Source organism: Hyperolius riggenbachi, chromosome 9 (assembly GCF_040937935.1).
Source record: "Hyperolius riggenbachi isolate aHypRig1 chromosome 9, aHypRig1.pri, whole genome shotgun sequence".
NCBI classification, from domain to species: domain Eukaryota; kingdom Metazoa; phylum Chordata; class Amphibia; order Anura; family Hyperoliidae; genus Hyperolius; species Hyperolius riggenbachi.
The window spans coordinates 74103734-74123668 of NC_090654.1; the positions used below are offsets into that span (position 1 = coordinate 74103734).

At 46.0% G+C, this 19935-nt stretch overlaps 1 protein-coding gene across 1 annotated transcript in view; it reads left to right on the top strand.

The window, feature by feature from the left end:
• Nucleotides 1-202: 202 nt before the first annotated feature.
• Nucleotides 203-19935, top strand: part of ZXDC (ZXD family zinc finger C) — a 33345-nt gene continuing 13612 nt past the window's right edge. The window contains exons 1-5 of the mRNA XM_068253074.1: nucleotides 203-1237; nucleotides 9027-9179; nucleotides 10598-10676; nucleotides 11481-11611; nucleotides 14869-15033. Coding sequence (XP_068109175.1) covers nucleotides 397-1237; nucleotides 9027-9179; nucleotides 10598-10676; nucleotides 11481-11611; nucleotides 14869-15033 — 1369 coding nt within the window. The 5' untranslated portion in view covers nucleotides 203-396. The remainder of the gene's footprint in view (nucleotides 1238-9026; nucleotides 9180-10597; nucleotides 10677-11480; nucleotides 11612-14868; nucleotides 15034-19935) is intronic.

Below are 19935 nucleotides of genomic sequence, written 5' to 3' on the forward strand. Positions count from 1 at the left end.
GTGGAAAAGAACAGATTTATTGCTGCTGCTGTTCTTGTCCACTAATATACTTGTGACGTGACAAAGCTCGTTTTCCTTTCCCAAAGCAGCCTTCATAGCAATCAGCATCTGCCTCGTAACTGACATTACACAACCCCCGCCTCTTCTCCAGCCGCATAACTATTGAAACAGCACAGGCTTGATCTGTTGCTACCGGTAACAACAACAAGGAGTGTTCCAGCCACCAGTTCCTCGTCACTCGTCAGCGCTTCTAGAAAATAGTCCCGGCTCATGGTTGCCAGGCAACGGCTGATCCGGCGGATGAGTGCGCGGCGCAAAGCAGAGGCCACACACTGGCCGACGCTGGTTTTCCCCGTCTCCCTCCGCGCGCGGACTTGATGCTACAGGGACACCAAGATGGAAATCCAGGGGCCGGCGGCGGAGCAGCGGCAACAAGATGGCGGCTCAGGAGGAGAGGAGGGGGACGAGGACGGAAATGTCTTCCCGGTGTTCATGGTGGTCAGCCTGGCGGAGCCTCCCCGGCCCAGCCCGACCGCCGAGCAGGCGCTGCCCGGTTACGTGACGGTGAAGCTTGAGAATGGCGTGCTTAGCCTGGAGAGCGGAGAGGAGGCCGGGACTAGGCCGCAGCCTCGGCTTGGCAGTAACAGCGCGCCGGCCACCCCTCACCACAGCTGGGGGGCGGGACTAGGCCAGGATGGGGAAGCCTCCAGCAGTGGCCAGGCCGCTTTCCCTGACAGCCTGGAGGATGTGGACCTGGTGCTGAGGGACGAGCAGGGCTTCCTGGTGGAGGACATTGGGGAGCTGCAGGTCAATCTGGGGGAAGCCCTGGATTTGGCCCGTAAGGGGGTCCTGCTTGTCTTCCGCTGCCCCCAGCCTGGCTGCGCCAAGGCCTTCGACCGCAAGCAACAGCTAAAGGTGCACCTTCTGAGCCATGCTGAGGAGCGACGACCCTACAAGTGCCAGGTGGACGACTGTGGCTGGTCCTTCACCACCCTCTACAAGCTGAAGCGCCATCTCCAGTCCCATGACAAGAGGCGCCCCTTCGCCTGCGAAGCCCCTGGTTGTGGAAAGAGCTTCACCACTGTCTACAACCTGAAAGCTCATATCAAGGCACACGAACAAGAGAACCTGTTCCGATGTGAGGCCTGTGGGTTTGCCTTTCCCACCGCCACTAAGCTTGGTGCCCACCGGCGGACTCACTTTGAGCCTGAGAGGCCCTATAAGTGTGAATTTGAGGGTAGGTGGCGGCTTCTGGGCTTGGAGAAATTACATCAGCAGGTTGGCCAGAGTATCAGGACTAGTTATCTTTGTGCCGTAAAAGGGTGCTGTGATTGGAGAACTGTTCCCTATGAGGTTTCCTGCTGGGTCCCCTAAACTAGACTAGCACCCAAATTTATGTACAGTAAATGTTTGTATTGAATAATGCTTACTTCCCTGATCAAATCAATCTGTGCTCTCTAGTGCTTTCTACCACAGGTAGCCTGGCGGCCGTTTCGCACCTGTCGTTGCTTCTTCCAAGGCTGTGAGACACAGCCTCAGAAGAAGCGCCGTTGAGCTACCTGTGCCTGCACCTACTGTATGAGAATCCACTTCGGACCCCCGGTATGTGTCCTGTGTACCACTTCTGAATTTGAAAACCACTGTATATTGAGCAACTGAAGTCTATGCATTTAAAGGAAACCTGTAAGGACTTTAAAAAAAATGTATCTCACCTGGGGCTTCTACTGGTCCCCTGCAGACGTCTTGTGCCCACGCCGTGACAAAACGATCCTCCGGTTCCTCGCTGTGGCTCAGTTTCATTTTTGGTGACTACCTGACGCTGCCACTGCGCCTGGTGTCCTCGTATACGCTCCCGTTGCAGGATGCTCCTGGTAACGAGAGCGAGAATGAGGAAGCGTGCGGCTAGGACTGCGCAGGCGAAATGGCTGTTGATTTGTGAGTCGGCGATGATGAAACTACGCCATGGGTGGATACCGGAGGTTTGTTTTGTACGGGCACAGAGCGTCTGCAGAGGGGACGGTAGAAGCCCCAGGTTATTTCAACTTTTTTTTTTAAGTCCTTGCAGGTTTCCTTTAAATCATTAAATGCAAACTTGAATTGCAGCAGTGCCATTTGTTTTCTCTTTTACAAAAAATACTTATTTGTTTTTAAACAATGCTAATTCTGGATATCCCACTGATCCATCTGGCTTTAGTGGTGGTGAAATCACAAGCCTAAATAGTTAGTGTGGTCAGTTAAGTCAGGGGGTACCTGATCTGCCTTTTTGTTCTGGGTCTGTGTATTGAAGGCAGAAGATAAGCAGGGTAGTAATCAGTAGGCCTGAACGATTTTAGGAAAAGATTGAATTGAACGATTTCTGTTAGAAATTGCGATTTCGATTCGATTCACGATTTTTCTTAAAAACTAATCCTCCTCCTGCCGTGCACTGTCCTGAGCCCAGCCACAAGGATCAGTTTGTGTGAACAATAGAGTCCTTCCATAGCTCAGCACTCCGCAGGACAGGCTTTGGCAAGATATAACACACACACACACACACACACACACTGTGGTTCCACTCCTGCCAGGCTTGATAACTGGCCAAAGCCTGTCGTGCGGACGGAGTGCAGAGCTATGGAAGAACACTACTGTTCACACAAACTGATCCTTGTGGCCGGGCTCAGGACAGTGCACACTGCACAGCAAGGACTAGATTTGAAGAAAAATCGTGAATACATATAAAATCACATCACACAGTCCAGCTCACAGTCACCTCAGCTCAAATTGCCCACTGCCCAGCACACATCATCCTGTACACATACAGAATGGATGAGGCACACACAGGGTGTCAGCGTGATGTGCAGAGTTGCACTGATGTAGAGTGGCAAAGGAGGCGGAGCAGTGGTAAATCTTAGGTGGTTGGCTGGTAGAAAAAAAAAAAAAAAAAAATATATATATATATATATATATATATATATATATATATATATATATATATATATATATATATATATATATATATATATATATATATATATATATATATATATAAAAAATTGTCGTGCACTACCTGGCCAAACTCTTTAGTGACAGTCCTGTCGCATGCCCAGCTGATGACACGGTAGGCGGAGGGAAACAGAGCGAGAGCCTGTGGGCGGAGTCTGCCGCCCACCCAGCTGATGATGCACTAGGCTGGGCGGAGTGAGAGTGAGTGAGAGCCGTGGCGGCCACCCGCCCAGCTGATGACTCGCTAGTCGCTAGGCGAGGCGGAGGGAAAGAGCGAGTACCTGTGGGCGGAGTCCACCGCCCGCCCAGCTGATGATGTGCTAGGCTGGGCGGAGCGAGAGTGAGTGCCTCCTGCAGCCTTCCGTCCACCGATGATGAATATGCAAGGCGGAGGGAGAAATTAAGACACTGATGACGTAGGGGGTAGAGGCGGCCACTAGGAAGGAGCTGGTGAGAGCTACTAAGCCGCCGCTGCAGAGCGGCAAGCGGGTGATGGACTGCCGGGCTGAACTAGTACACTGTTGCCAGGGAAATCGTGAAAAATCGTCACCTTCACGATCACGGAATCGTTGTTTCCGTGATCGCGATTTCGATCAAAAAACGATAAATCGTTCAGGCCTAGTAATCAGTATTGTTACTTACCACAGTAGAAGGAAGCATCTAGATAATCCAGAGGCTTCTCTGATCATCCTCAACCTTCACTGTACCCATGCCAGATCCCTCTGACTATATGAGACAAGAGCTTGTTGGACATGTTCTTGTGGCTGTGCTCCGGTTCGCCTATGAGTATAGCAGACAGTATTGCGCATTAGCAAATACACTCCAATCCTGCACAAAAGCATAAAGCCTCTCATGCGCTGCTTTTTCCACCATGCACAAGTGGCTTTGGGCTACTGTGTATGCTGTAATCGCGCACGCGTAGTATGACTGCCCTTGTACACAGATGGGAGTGTGGTCGCGAAGAGGGTCCCAGCCAGTAGTGGTAGGTAGTGTCAAGGAGGACATGGGAGGTCTCTGGAGCATCTAGGGGCTTTCCACTACTTGGGGATTACCGTATTTACTTATTTTAATTCCTGTAACTTTCTCGGGCAACACAAAGGCCAGGAAGTTAGGGAACGACCCAAATCAAGGATTCGACTGGCAGGTGGAATACTTTTTTTTTTTTTCTCTTTCCCCTTCTGCCCAGTGATGAGTTGTTTTGCTTCATGCACCCATTTGATGTATGTTACTCACTTCCTGTCCCTCTTGTGGTTGTCACAATAAACAGGAAGTGAAAGGAAAGAGGAAACCTCAACAGGTGCACAGCAGTAAAATAAACTTGGTCATAATCTTTCCTCACATTACATAAAGCCGAGGAATGAGTTTTCATGCAGAGTATGGCTTTAAAGGGAAAATACTGTACATACAAATTTTGTTTGTGTACGCTCTTAAGTTCTGTGGCAGATCCAGTTGGTATGATCATACCTGCCAGTGAGTTTTTCATGCCAAATGACATTCTGCTTGACTTTGTACAGTTTATTGATTAAAAGTGAGGTTGAACTCTGGGAGGACTGACAACCATGCAGTTTTGTTAGGACATTGAGCAGTATATTGCTATTGGGTCCATAGTGGGCACAAGTCTAGTTTAGGGGACCCAGCAGGAAACCTCATAGGGAACAGTTATCCAATCACAGCATTAGGCCTGAACGATTTTAGGAAAAGATTGAATCGCACGATTTCTGTCAGAAATTGCGATTTCGATTCGATTCACGATTTTATTCAAATCAAGCTTTAGACCAACCAGACCAAGGCGAGAGTCATCGAGGGGCGGCGGGGAGATTATCATGTCGCCTATCCCTTGTTTCCCCTTGCGGCACTTATTATGGGGGGGTATGAGTCATGTCACAGAGGCGGTCGGGACAATTAATATTAGGAATGGGGTAGGTATGGTAAAGGTAAGCATTGGGGGTGGGATGGGTGTTACGCTGATACACACGCACACACTTAATTCTCCATCTCAGAGCACTCACACTTTATCTTGCAGTACTCACTGATACACAGTTATCCACACTCACTAATACACACACTTCATCTTGCAGCACTCACTGATAGTTACACACATCCTGCAGTACACACACACTTATCCACTCACTGATACACACACACTTATCCACTCACTGATACACACACATCCTGCAGCACACATTGAAATGCACACACACATACTTATCCACACACACTGACTGAAAGACACAGTCACGCACTGCAGTCTTGCCTACAGCTCCATCTCCCCCACGCTGTGCAGATAGATCCATGTGCTCTCTCCTGTGCTTCCTGACAACTTCTGGAAGGGGGGGGGGAGGAGGGAGGGAATTTCTTCTCTGCTCTCTGCTACACGCTGAGCTGCTTTGTAATGCGGAGGAAAAGTCAGACCAGACAATAGCTTTTGTCTCGCTGTGGTCTGCACATCAGTGGAGCAAATGAGTGCCTATTAGTTTTAGTGCCTATATCAGCTTCACAGAAGGAGCGAGCGAGCGAGAGACTGTGGGCGGAGTCTGCCGCCCACCCAGCTGAGCTGAAGATCAAGCTAGGAGGAGTGACAGAGCAAGAGCCTGCCGCTGCTGGGATCTGCTGATGACAGGAGGAGGAGGAGGAGAAGGTGGCATTAACTACACAGAAGTATAGAGATACTGAGCTGCCGCGGGGAGTGAGAGCCGCCGCTTTTTGTACACAGACATTTGTACATGCTGCGCTGCTGCTACTGTACAGCAAGAGGGAGCAGTACAACAAATATCGGCAAAAATCGACACTTTGGCGATCACGGAATCGTCACTTCCGTGATCACAATTTCGATACAAAAACGATAAATCGTTCAGGCCTACACAGCATCCTCTACAGCATGAAGCGTTGTGGTTGGCCAGTGTTGGCGTAGTTTACGACAACCTATATGAATCTAGTACATAGCAAGGAAATGAACAGCGCTACTTAAAAACAGGCAAGTGCCTACCTGCGAAAGAGTGCAAGCCCCACTTGTGGGATATATTACACACCGAGCATACACATGACCTGTCTACCACTGGAGGAGGCTGTTAGTTTCCTGTAACAGCTTGCATGCAACCTATTAAGTACTCGTCCCTCCCACTGCGTAGAAGTCGATCCTCCATGGGAGGGGCCTAACACTAACTAAATCCTAACCTATGTATATGCATAGCCTGGGTGCGGCTAATCAAATACAATTGAAAATTGCGCAAAAGGTGGATCAGCGCAATCACCAGGCCGCCTCCGAATGGCCTCCAATCAGAGGTGCGCTGAGCCCCCCCAGAAACTACAAACGCACCTTGAACCCAAACAGAAGCTCTGCATATACATCAAAAGCAAGGTTCAAGGTGCGTTTGTAGTTTCTGGGGGGGCTCAGCGCACCTCTGATTGGAGGCCATTCGGAGGCGGCCTGTTGTTGCGCTGATCCACCTTTTGCGCAACCTATATGAAACTTGGCAGTTCCAGAGGGTGTTGTCCACCCAATCACGTTAGCTGAATTTCACTATGAGGTTTCCTTCTGAGTCCCCTAATCTAGACTAGCATCCAAAAGTTTAATCAAAACTTGGTGAGACTGACGTGATTCATTTCAAGGTGGTAAATCTGTTGATTTCTAGTCAGGGATCATTAGCCAGGTCAGACCATCGATTCATGAATTGCCACATTTAGTCCTTACCGATTCAGGTTTCTTTTGTTGCTGGTTGTGTCTCCATTAGTGAATATAGATTATACATTTCTCCTATGAGAATTAGGAGCAAGGCACAGACATAGCTGAACTATGCACTTGCACTGCTAGTGCTTGATAGATCCACAGCAGAAGATGAACACACAGCTGTCAACTGTCCATGTAAAATTGAGGTGGTTTTAACTTGCATCTTATTTTTGGTGGTCATAGGCCCGATGTTTTAACCAGCGTTAATATTGCCGTACTGAGACAATAGCACCGGTACCAGATCCTATTTGATTCTCCTTCACTCATCGATCTGAACAATATTGTGCCTCCTTGCTCTGGATGCAAAACTCAATTCAGTGTCGATCAAATGATATGTGAACAGTAGCCAATTCATGTGTGATCTTTTTATCGATTTGGTATACTGGAGCTCACTTTTTACTCAATAAAATGATTTCATCGAATGGATGATCGTACAGCCAAATCGCTAGGTGTATGGCCACCGTAATATTTTGTTTTATGTGTAGAGAGAAAGGGATCGGCACTAGATGCATCCAGGCTACCTCTGAAGCTTGGGTGATTTACTGTTTTTTCAGACATAACAGACAGTCCAATTCTTGAAAAGAGAGAGAGGGTCTGGGCACCAGATAAGTTGCAATGCTGACACCACTTTATTGCATTTGACAGCAAACAAACAAAACAAGTGTATAGGCCACCATACACTTGCCGTGTCTGTTTGCTGTGTGATGCAATAAAGTGGTGTTAGCATTGCAGCTTACATTGTTCTCCCTGGGAATGTTTTCCAGCCGGGTGGCATGAGATAGTAGCCGGGTGGGGCAAGATGACATAATGCAGGGACGGTGCTTTTGTGAGCAACTCTGCTTACAACACAGGAGGAGGTGAGCCGATGACAGCCGGGTGCTCACCAAAACTAGCCGGGTGGAGCACCTAGCTAAAAGCCTGGGGAGAACACTGAGCTTACCTGGTGCCCAGATCCTTTCTCTTTTCAAGAAATACTTTGTTACTTGCCCAGAATGAGCATGCAGATCAGATGCTTTGACTCTGGTGTGACGCCAGCATGTGACTCAAAAACAAAGCCTAGCGTGACAGCCAGGCAACTGGCATTGTTTATAAGGGGATGAAGATGGCTGATATTCCGTTCACTTTAAAGGAATCTTCAGACGATTTTAGAAAAATCTGCTTTACTCACCTGGGACTTTCTCCAGCCCCTTACAGCCGACTGTCCCACGCTGTCACCTCCGCTGTCGCCACACAGAGCAGAGGACTACCGCGAGGTCACCCTTACTGCGCCTGCCTCAAGCACGGCCATGTCGTCCACGGCTTACTGCGCAGGCGCAGAACTACTGCGCCTGCGCAGTAAGCCATGGACAATGTGGCCGTGATTGACAGCGGCGCTTGATGCAGTCGTAGTAAGGGCGACCTCGCAGTCGTCCTCTGCACCATGCGATGACAGCGTGGGACAGTCGGCTGCAAGGGGCTGGAGAAAGCCCCAGGTGAGTAAAGCAGATTTTTCTAAAAATCGCCTGATTCCTTTAAAGAGGTACAAGGTCAGTGTTCTCCCCAGAATTTTTTTCCAGCTGGGTGGCATGAAATAGTAGCCAGGTGGCATGAAAAAGTAGCCGGGTGGGGAGAGATGAAAATGCAGGGCAACTATGCTTACAGCATAGGAGGAGGTGAAGAGGTGAGCCGATGACAGCCGGGTGGTCACCAAATCTAGCCGGGTGGAGCACCCGGCTAAAAGAGTCTGGGGAGAACACTGAAGGTGGAAATCCAGGTAATTGTCGGTTAAATATCAACCATTTACATGAATGAGCAAAATCTATAGGAGGCATTATAGATGGTATTTACTTGTCTGCTAGCATGGATTACCTTTCCAATGCCTGTAGGAATGAAGGCATTGGAAATTCCTGTAGGAATGAAGTTCCCCAGTGTACTTCTCCTCACATGTCTGTCCTTCCTCATTAGAGCATTATGTGCTGCTCAGCTGTGAGCCAAACAGCCTGTCTGCACAAACCTTGCGTGTACACAAAGTGATGGCTTCCCCAAAACTGGGTTTAGGCTATGGTGGAGCCTTCATACACTTTTCAGGCACGCTTCGCCATGTGACTTGTTCAGTCAGCTCAGATTTGATATCTCAGCTATTGTAAATAATAGTAATAATTTATGTCCAATGTCTGCTTTAAAAGCTCTATTTACAGGGATGTGACATGTAGCTGATGTGGGTTAAATCACTTCACAAATAATTCAGGTTTATAAAGCTTTACTGTTTTAAGGTCTGACACTGACATTTTTATATTCAGACTGAAGTATTACAACCGTTTCTTTTGGTTTCTTGTAGGTTGTGACAAGACTTTTATTACAATGACGGCCTTGTATTCGCATCACAGAGCTCACGTCCGGGAACAGGAACAATTCATCTGCTCTTTTCCTGGCTGCAACAAGCAATACGATAAGGCCTGCAGGCTGAAGATCCACCTGCGCAGTCACACAGGTCTGGCCTGTTCTCAGCATGTGCTTCATACTGGATGCAGGGGATGTTGTCATCTATCATGATCAATGTGTGTAAAGGGAATACAGCTTCTTATGCCTTGTAGCTACCCTCTTTCTCTGAAATTAAGACATCCTCCGAAAGTAAGACCTAGGAGGAATTTTGAGCATGCTCGAAATATAAGCCCTACCCCGAAAATAAGCCCTAGCAGTAGCACGGGGAAAAGGTATGGCAACTGATGTTGTTACTGGAGCCGATGGTCTCGTGGGCAGAACCATGGCTCTGTTATTGCACCAATCACTGCACTCGCTGCTCCTCAGGATGCAGCAGGACATCGGAGGACACAGGGACAGCGCGACATGGAGCTGGGGGTAAGAGAAGGATGCAGGGCAACATTGAAGGACATGGGGGACACCATGAGGCCATGGGCAGTGAAATACACAGAGGAGGACATAGAGGGACACAGGAGGATAAGGGGATAAAAGAGGACACGGGTACAGAGGGGGACACAGGGGCGCATGAGGTGGATCCAGCAGAGGAAGAGGCAGCACAGTGGGGAAGGCAGGACGACACACAGCACAGGAACTTGTGTGTTCATAGAAATATGACACCCCCTGAAAATAAGCCGTAGCACATCTTTTGATGCAAAAATGAATACAATACTGACTATTTTTTTAGGGAAACACGGTAGGCATCAGTCTTTTAGTGTGTTCTGCGGGACTTGTATTGTGTAATGGCCGCACACACTTGCAATAATTGTAAGCTGAAATGGTTGCACAGAGGTAGTCTCTCTGCCAATCTTGTTAGGGTGCGAGCTGCCTGTAGTGAGGAGTAACTCTAACAGAGGAGCCCTTGGGGACAACTGCAGACCAAACTGCAGTCTCAAATTTTAGTCAACCTCTTAAGTTTCAAGTGTGTATGGACCTTTGCACTATCTACAGTCTTTATAAGTGCTGTATCATCCCTGGTAAACAAATCTGTAACATAACAGAAACCCAAGTCTCTTGGCTTGGTGGATGCCAATTCAAGCCTCGTACAGACATACAAGGCATATCGCCTGCTCAAGTTGGCACCTAATCCGACAAAGCGGTGTGGTAGTGACAATGGTAATTGCTTCATCCAGCTGCCAAAACAGTGTGCAAATGAGTAGGGAGGTAGGCATCTTGGTATAGATCCTTTACAGGAAATGCTTTTGTAAGGAATTTAAATATTTAGAATCCCCCATGAGGAGATGGACTAGTCGAAAGTCAGATTTGTGCACTTCCTACCATAAGTGACAGCGACATTGGAGTAAACGTTAGTGCATTTTTACATTTGGGGAAATGTACTTCTTGTATGGCGAAAGTGAAAAGGTGTATACTAACATGATGGACACGCATGGCCGTGTATTTTCTTAATGTGTGACTTTACTTTTGTCTTAGGTGAGAGACCTTTTGTTTGTGACTCTGAATGTTGCGGTGCATCCTTTACGAGCATGTCAAAGCTACTAAGGCATAAAAGGTATTTATTCTGCAGTGCTTTTGTGAAATGATTTGCAGGATAAAATGTAACTTCTGTCAGTGTTCTTGGATCAATTCACATGAATGTTAAACCATATGATTAGCAAGTGGCGCTTTTCTGTCACTTTCTTTACACCTGATACTTGTATATGTAATATTTGTTGGTTTTGTTTGAAACCACATCTGAACTGAGAGGGATATGGTGGCTGCAACATTGAATTCTTTTAACAGGCTTTGCCTGGCAGTCCTGCTGATCTCTTCAAATGCATTAACTGCAGTAGTTTCTGAATGAGTCTGTGGCTAAAAGTACTAGAAGCAGAGGCTCAGCAGGACTGCCAGGCAATGTGCATTGTTTAAAGGACAACTAAAGTGCGTAGAAAATGGAGGCTGACATATTTATTTCCTTTTAAACAATACCAGTTGCCTGCAGCCCTGCTGGTCTATTTGGCTGCAGTAGTTACATAGTTATTTAGGTTGAAAAAAGACATAAGTCCATCGAGTTCAACCAGAGAATAAAAAGTACAACAGCAGCCTGCTCCCTCACATATCCCTGTTGATCCAGAGGATTACAGCTAGTGGATTAACAGATGATGCTATTTAATGCTCTTGTGACCAAGCAGGTAACAGTGGTGGGCATTTAATCACTGGTCATTCAGTTCTTTGACTTGGAGCTTGCTCAGATTGAGCCCATCAGTGTTTTCTTAGATCTGGTTGTTATGTTTGCTACACGGCAGAGAATGTCATGTAATAACTCAATCTGTTCAGTATATAATGTGCCTGACTTGTTCCTGTTTTTGCATACAAGAAAGCATGATGATGATCGGCGGTACCCATGTCCAGTAGAAGGCTGCGGAAAGTCATTCACCAGGGCCGAGCACTTAAAGGGTCACAAAATTACTCATCTGGGCACTAAACCTTTTGAGTGCCCTGTGGAGGGTAAGTCTTGTTCTGTTTGTTGTACAGGAAATGACAGCGCTTCCTAAAGAAAGAAAAGTGCATAAATGTTGTCTTTGGTTCTCTAAAAGTGGAGTATTCTGTTTATTAAAAAAAAATTCTCTTAAGTGTGTTTCGTGTGGCCAGCGGGAGCCGATGGTTGCCTTGGTCTGGCTGGAGCCCAGGATGGAGGCGCTCCCCCATAGGCTACATGGGGGAACGTATCCGCCTGCCCAGGATTATCGCGGACTGCACAGAAGTGCGGTCCACTTATTGCAACGGATTCCGCTGATCCGTTGCAGTGTTACAAGTGTGAATGTCCGCTCTAAGTTCACTCTAGTGCAAAACAGAGCCTTAATTTCAGTGGAGAACATGCCTGCACCATCGGACATGGCAGAAGGGAGATTTTAGGCAGTAAACACATTTTATCAGACCACTGACTGAACTTCCAGGAGGTTTAGATAAGTAGGGTACAGAGGTCTAGAAGGGGCATTTTGGATAACTTTAATTTTTTTTAAACATATTTTATTTGTTCCATGTGCAGCAAGGTACAACAAAACTGCATAAGCAGACACACAAGTCATACACAAGCCATTTCTTAGACAATTGCCCCAAACCAGTACAAATCTTCAGAGCAATTTAATAAACAAAATAAACAGTGGAACAGTTGTCTTTCCCCCCCCCCCCCTTTTCTCCCCTCCTCCCATCCCTCCCTTCCATTATCCCCCCCCCCCCCCCTTCTCTCTGCATGGACCTCACACCTGCTGTATGGATTTTGGTTCTAAAGACACCTTTAATAAACAGTGTCAGCGATTCGTAGATCTTATTTTCAATCTGCCCAAAGAGTCCGTAAGATCCTCTGTACAGTACCATGTTGTATATTTGAAATTTTCCATGAGCAAGTTTATTTCCTCCTGTGTAAAATAATGGACAATAAAGTTCCTCCAGAGTTTAAAATAGTTCTTTGCTCGTTTCTCTTTTGCTTGCAAAACCAGATATTTTTCTATTGCAAATAAATTAAACATTTCTTTTCTGATGTCAAGCATTTTTGGTGGACTTGGTTTTAACCACCAACTGAATAAGGCTTTACGTGCTATAATGATAATAATATGAAAGAGCAAAGACGGCCTTACATTTGGGTCCCCATCATTTAATTGGAAATAGTTAAATGGGCATAAATCCCTCTCTTTGGCTAACTGCTTGTGAATTTTTTTTTTATAAATGCATTTATTCTTAAACAGACCCTGTAACACAATTTTCAGCCTTATGTCTTCTATCCTATACGTTCCTATACCTGTTGTAATGTGCTTTGGATTACTGCAGCCTTTTCTAGTTGCACTGCACTAGTTGCACTGTCTCTGTAATATAACTAATCTTCTTTGCTTTGTCGACACAGAGAGGAATGCTGCCTCTGCTGTGATAGAGAGAAGTTATGCATGCCCTCTGCAGGCCCCTGCATGCTCTGTGTGTGTGCTTTGTTTATCTTGCACAGACAGGCCTCTGCTCTCTGTTTCAGCTTGTCATGCTGAGAAACTGGAAATCCCTGACAGGAGTGCAGATAATACACACACACCACACACCCACACCACACACACACACACACACACACACACACACACACACACACACACACACACACACACACACACACACACACACACACACACCACTTCCTGGTTATCCGCCATATTTTTTTTTTAAACACTGCCTAAAACTGGCAATTAAAAGCCAGGATTGTGGCAGGGAGCGGCGGAAACGGCAAAGAGATCACAGTGACTTGAGTGGTATGTTTTTTTTTTTTTTTTTTTTTTTTCTAATTGTACAAATCGGACAGTACAGATTCTCTTTAAAGCGGTATTGTCACCATAAAAATCAAATTTCAACAGCAACTGGTCTGAGTGTATTAAGTGATAAAGATGCTAATCCTGCATTTTCTGCTGTTATGATTTGGAGTTATCATAAACCTTAGGAGCACTGGCTCTTTAGTAGTCGGTGCCAAAGCATTGCATGCTGGGGGTCCTTTTTATACATAATATATTCCTCCTCTTACCTTTATTTCCCTGCCTGCTGCTTATCTGAAACCTGATCCCCCTAATCACTTGTGTTTACAAGCAAGGCTGAGGTGACTCAGCGATTGGAGGAGACAAGAAAAAAAGTAAAGGGCAGAAATTACATCACGAGTTAGCCTTTACTGTGGGCAAAAGACATGGCTCCCACCAGGAACAGAATTCTCGTCATTTACTATATAACATTCGCTGAAATCAAAACTTGGACAGTACAATACATGTGTTCTGTAAATAGATCAAGTATTTATCTACTTATATATGTGTTTTTTTTCCTGGAATAGTATGGCTGATCCTACTGCTTTAAGCACCTGCCATTTCATATGCAAGTCACCTGATCCTTGGTGATTCTGAAAAGCTCATATTATTATACTGTTAGTAACCTTTTACAGAAATCCTGCTCATATATAGATTTTATGACTAAGTAACTTTCATTTATGAAAGGCTACAACACTCTTACACAAAAAAGGATTGGAAATGAAAGTTTGGAGATAAAATTGTGCAAAAAAAAATAAATAAAATGAAAATAAGTCCTCCAAGGAAGACAAACAGTATGATCTGGCACAATTAATACTTTTTGTATGAGTCACATGCAGTGTTTAGGGCCAGTTTCCACCAACAAGTGATGCGAGTGCGACAACCTAGCCGCATTGCATCTTTTCCGCTGGCATCCACATCACTCTCTAATCTCCCAATGCGGAAGTGTATGGAGGGGACAGCGGCCGGATGCGGCCATGTAAAAATCTGCAGCATGCTGCATATTCTCGGATCGCTCCGCACCGATCTGCACGCAATGGAGCCTGTTTCATTGCCGTGCAACAGGTTCAGGACACCCACGGTGCGATGCGGCTATGTAGCCGAACTGTTTCTAGTGGAAATGGGCCCTCACAGTTTCATAGTTACTTTTGTCTTTCTTACTGGTGCAGCTACAAAGTTTTCAACTGTCCTTTTAAGCTCGCTAAATAGGTTGGTTCGCTTATAATATTGTATAGACGCTAACACAGAGGCGGACGTTATTGCCCGTTTCAGCCGAGTCTTTTCTAGAGTATGTGCAAAACTGTCTTCCAATCCAATCAAAAATGATTGCATGTTTTGTTCATTGCTTTTTCTGAGCTTATGCTATGTGATCAGTTTAGAGGTAAGTGATATATAGTAAGACTCTCTTCTCTGTGACAGAGGATTGTTTCATTTCTCCAGGGTGTAGAGCCAAGTTTTCTGCCCGAAGCAGTCTATACATTCATTCCAAAAAGCACCTCCAGGATGTGGACGCCACAAAAGCTCGATGCTCAGTATCCAACTGCAACAAGATCTTCACCTCTAAGCAAAGCCTGAAATCCCACATGGTGAAACAGCATGGCCGAGGTGAGCAATAGCATTTGTGCAGCACAGGTAGCTGGGAGGATGGTAACTGGGTACACTGAGTAAAGCAAAGGTGATACACAATACAGACATATCCTTTATAAAGCACTCCTGCTGTACAGCCTAAATCATGATTGCTAACACTTGCAACATTATAGTAAGTGAATAAAGTAGTAAAGTATGTGTATATATATATATGTGTGTGTGTGTGTGTGTGTGTGTGTGTGTGTGTGTGTGTATATATATATATATATATATATATATATATATATATATATATATATATATATATATATATATATATATATATATATATATATATATATATATATATATATATATATATATATATATATATATATATATATATATTCTCTAAAAAATACACATTTTTGGCTCTATTCACAAAGCATTTACCGCATTTGGTAATGCTGAAAACAGCTTATTTTACCGATCACCTTCCCAAATTCCAGTTACTAGTTACTAAACCTATTACAGCAGAAAAAATTATTACTGGCTTGTGAGGTAAATACCCCAAGAAATGTAAATACATTGCAATTCACAAAGATTTCCGCATTCGGTTTAAGGTAGCCATACACTGGTCGATTTGCCATCAGATTCAACCAACAGACAGATCCCTATCTGATCGAATCTGATCAGAGAGGGATCGTATGGCTACCTTTACTGCAAACAGATTGTGAACCGATCTCAGCCTGAAACCGTTCACAATATGTTGTGGTGGTGCTGCCGCCGCTCCCCCCCCCCCCTCCCCCCCCCGCCCGCATACATTACCTGCTCCGCCGGCGCGACTCCCGGATCTCCGCTCTTCTTCTCCGCTCTGGTCTGGTCTCCAGCACGAACACGGTAAATCCAGCGCTGGACACTTGGGCGCAGCAGCGCAGGAGACTTGGGTGAAGCCGGCGCAACCATAGGCCGTAATAGGAACTACGGCTATCGCAGGCACAGGGAGTAACTTCAGCGCCGTCAGAAGACGGATCTGAAGTTGCTTTTAAAACAATAATTCGGCTTCCAGCAATTGCTGGAAGCCAAATTATTTCATTCCCCCACTATCCATGTCGGCCTGGAGGGGGAATAGTAATTAACACGTCGGGACTTGTGCAGCAGCAGGATCAGCCATATACCGGCTGTGTCCTGCGCCCAAGTCTCCGGCGCTGTTCTCTCTCGTACGCCTCCGGCATGCTTCCCTTCTTCCTGTCTGGGGGAAGTTTAAACAGTAGAGCGCCCTCTACTGTTTAAACTTCCTGCCGGGACAGGAAGAAGGGAAGCATGCCGGAGACCAGAGCGGAGACCCGGGAGTCGCGCCGGCGGAGCAGGTAATGTATTGCAGCTCTATTGCGTCGGTTGTCGGTCACTCGAACGCCGCTAGCGATGCGCTCTTTGCCCGCGGGCGATCGGTTATTTTCCGCACGGCGCGATCGACTGGATCGGACGGAATGGATCGAAATTCAGCGTGTAGCGCGAGCGATTGGCAGCAGATTCGATCCCAGTTATCGAATCTGCTGTCGAAACGGCGGCAAATCGGGCCAGTGTATGGCCAGCTTAACTGGGCAAAAGTGTTTGATATTTTTTTCCAGCTTATAGCAGCCGGTAACTCACTCTCACCATGCTCTCTCTGTGCAGTAGATTTCACAGACAGCATTTAGGGAGAACCAGGCAGCCAATAGGGAGAGCCACACAGCCCTGCTTCTGAATCTGATTTCATGTGACAGGGTTTCCGGTGGGTCTTTCACTGTATCAATGCAGAGGAAGTTGACTTTTTAGGATGCTTGTTTGCATCCCATTAGATGTGGAAATCTGTATTCTGGTATACAGAAGAGCTCCCCCTGGTGGCTGCAGCAGATCTAAAGGGATGACAGGATACACTGCACAGAATACCTCTGAGTCATACACGCAGCTCCCTGCCTCACCGCTGACCTGCTACATGGCTGGTAAATGACACTTACTGAGCAGGGCTTACTGAATTGAAACATGTTTGTTCAGTAAATTACCAAACTTCTGCCTCATGCAAAAAAACTTTTGTGAATTTGGAAAAAAAAAAAAAATACCGAATGATGTATTTTACCAACCAAAATGATTTTACTGAACTGCCATTTGTGAAGAAAACCTATTGTCTCTAAGGTATTGTTAGCTTAAACTTTATTTTAGTTTGGATAGATCTAAAATGAGAAAAAAAAGTCCTTTCAGTTCTGCACTGCACATTGCAAGGAGTACAGTTGGACTACAAATGGACATTAGGTACTATAACACTCTGCCTTGGTCGACTTTGTTCAGAGTTGTTTTTTTTAATTGCTTTACTGCAGGCAGCTAGGTTTTAGTGTAAATACTCTTAAAGGGACTCCGAGCACCTCTCATGGGCATGCCTTTAAGACAGACGACTTCCAACAAAGTCGTGCTATGACCCTTCTCGAGGAGCCTCTTGCAATGGCCATGCGTGTAATTTCCTCTTCCTGCTTCATTCAGTGATGCACTTCTCTAACAGAGAAGACTGGTGACCCTGAAGTTATATCATAGCCAAGATGGCAGCCGCAATTTTTAAATTGAAATCAAACGAAAACTATTTGGTGTAGAATGGCGATTCAGGGATCAAATGAAAGAGGAGAGCACACGCTACAGAAAGGTATGCATCCTTAAAGAGAACCTGTAACAAAAAAAACATCCCCTGGAGGGTACTCACCTCGGGAGGGGGAAGCCTCAGGGTCCCACTGAGGCTTCCCCCTCCCCGTAGCTGCAGGCAATCCAGCGCTGGCTCCCCCAATGTGTCCGGCAATCCTCCACCGACAAGCGCTGATTTATTTACCTCTCCTCGCTCCAGCGATGGCGCTGTTGCGTCTTTCTGCACAGAGATGGGCGAAAATAACCAATTTCTGTTGGGTTTGCTCTACTGCGCAGGCGCATGGAGACTTGCACCTGCGCAGTAGAGCGGGCCGACAGCGATCAGCTGTTTCCATGTATCTCCGAGCGGAGAGCCAGGAAGGTAAATATTTACATCCCTGCTGTACGGGGATCTTTATCGCCACTGCCATGGGACCGAGGAGGACGGGGGAAGCCTCAATAAGTTCCGGAGGCTTCCCTTACCCAAGGTGAGTACCCCCCAGGGAATTTTTTTTTTGTTACAGGTTTTCTTTAAGTACTTTGCAGTACTGGGCGGTGTCTTAAAGACATGCCCATGAAAGGTGCTTGGAGTCCCTTTAGGCTGCTTTCACAGTGAGACGTTACAGGCGCACGTTAGTGCAACCTGTAACGCAGCCTCACCGCACAGTAATGAAAAATCAATGGGCTGTTCAGTGCCCACGTTGCGTTACATTGTAACGCAGCACATTCGTTGAGAGTGCTGCATGCTGTGCGTTATGCTTGCGCACATGCTCAGTAGTGTTGGGGAGGAGTGGAAAACGGCCAGGCACATGGCTAATTAATCACTGCACGGTGTGACGTGCAGTGTTTACTTCCTGGAGCGGCCGCTCTGTGCGGCGATTGGCCGGGCGGGACCACGTGATGCCGCATGCGTCCAAGAGTACGCATCACGACATCACGGACGCCAGAGTGAGCTGCACAACGCGGCTCACTCTGACGTCCACATCAGAGAGCACCAGGCGTTGCGTTAAGGGCACGTTATGTGCCCTATAACGTCCCCTAAATGCAACGTCCTGGTGTGTAAGTAGCCTCAATGTCTTTTACTTAAAGGTGATGTCTATTGGAGCAGTTGGGAAATTCTAGATTTTGTTCAGTAATGAAGGTTTATTATAGTCTTTAGATGGGCTTTATAGGTGTTTGATATAACATGGATGCATTCCAAGACGGCAAAAAGGGAGAAAAGCTATTTACCGTTTCAACTCTATTTCACTTATTTTCTGTTTATACAAAATGCAGACTTTTAGGCCTCATTCACACTTGCACCTTTGCGTTGCACAATATCTCCGCATCACGTTGCAGAAGCAATGATGGGCCTATGGGGCATTCACATTGAGTGTGGCAGATCCCCATGCAGTAACACACTGCATGCAGTGCATTAACAGTATGATGGAGTTTACATTGTCAGTGAGACATACATTTATTGCCATGTTTGCCTCATTGTATGGTCGCACCACAGTGGAATGCAGCAAGTGTGGAAGGGGCCTTAGTGTTCCAAACAGACAGTTGGACGAGACTGTCAAAGCTTGCTGCCAATCACTAGATTAGACTCCATGTTGACAAGGGGAAACAGCTGCTCTGTGCAGCTAGTTACTCACACATCAACATGAGTATCTCTAGGCAGTCAATACACCAGAGGGAACATATACCCTTCATGGAAATAAGTGCAGTTAGTCAGTTTTGAAAATTCATAGCCGACAACAATGTGAAATGGAAAGATAATTTTTAATCACAAAATAACTTGTGCAGCCCTAATGTCTGTTTTATAGCAAGGTGTTTGTTGTTTTTATGGGTCCCAGATGGAGAGATTAATTTCCATATTGTCAATAATTACACACAGGAAGTGAACAGACGCATCATTAGTTGAGGTACACACTGCAATTAAACGTAAGAGTTTGAGCTGGAGTTCTTTAACTGCTTCCAGGCATTGGTAATTGAAATGTACACCCTGTTTGGTACCTGCGGGCGTGGGCCTTTCTATCTGCAGGTATATATTGTACTAGCTTACAGGACGTTGTTGCAGCAGCCATGAAAGAGCATCTACTTAATACCCTGTGAGGAAGGAACCTCCTGAAACGGCGCTGTCAGGGTAATATTCAGCCCTATGTGACATCTCTATTACATGTCATTTAAGCTATTTCACTGACCAGTTGTATTGCTGTTATTATTGTTTTTGTCTAAATGCTTGGCATGTTATTACTGAAGTTTGCCCTAAGAGGCTATGTGCTCCCAAGGGCTATTGTGTTGATGTATTCT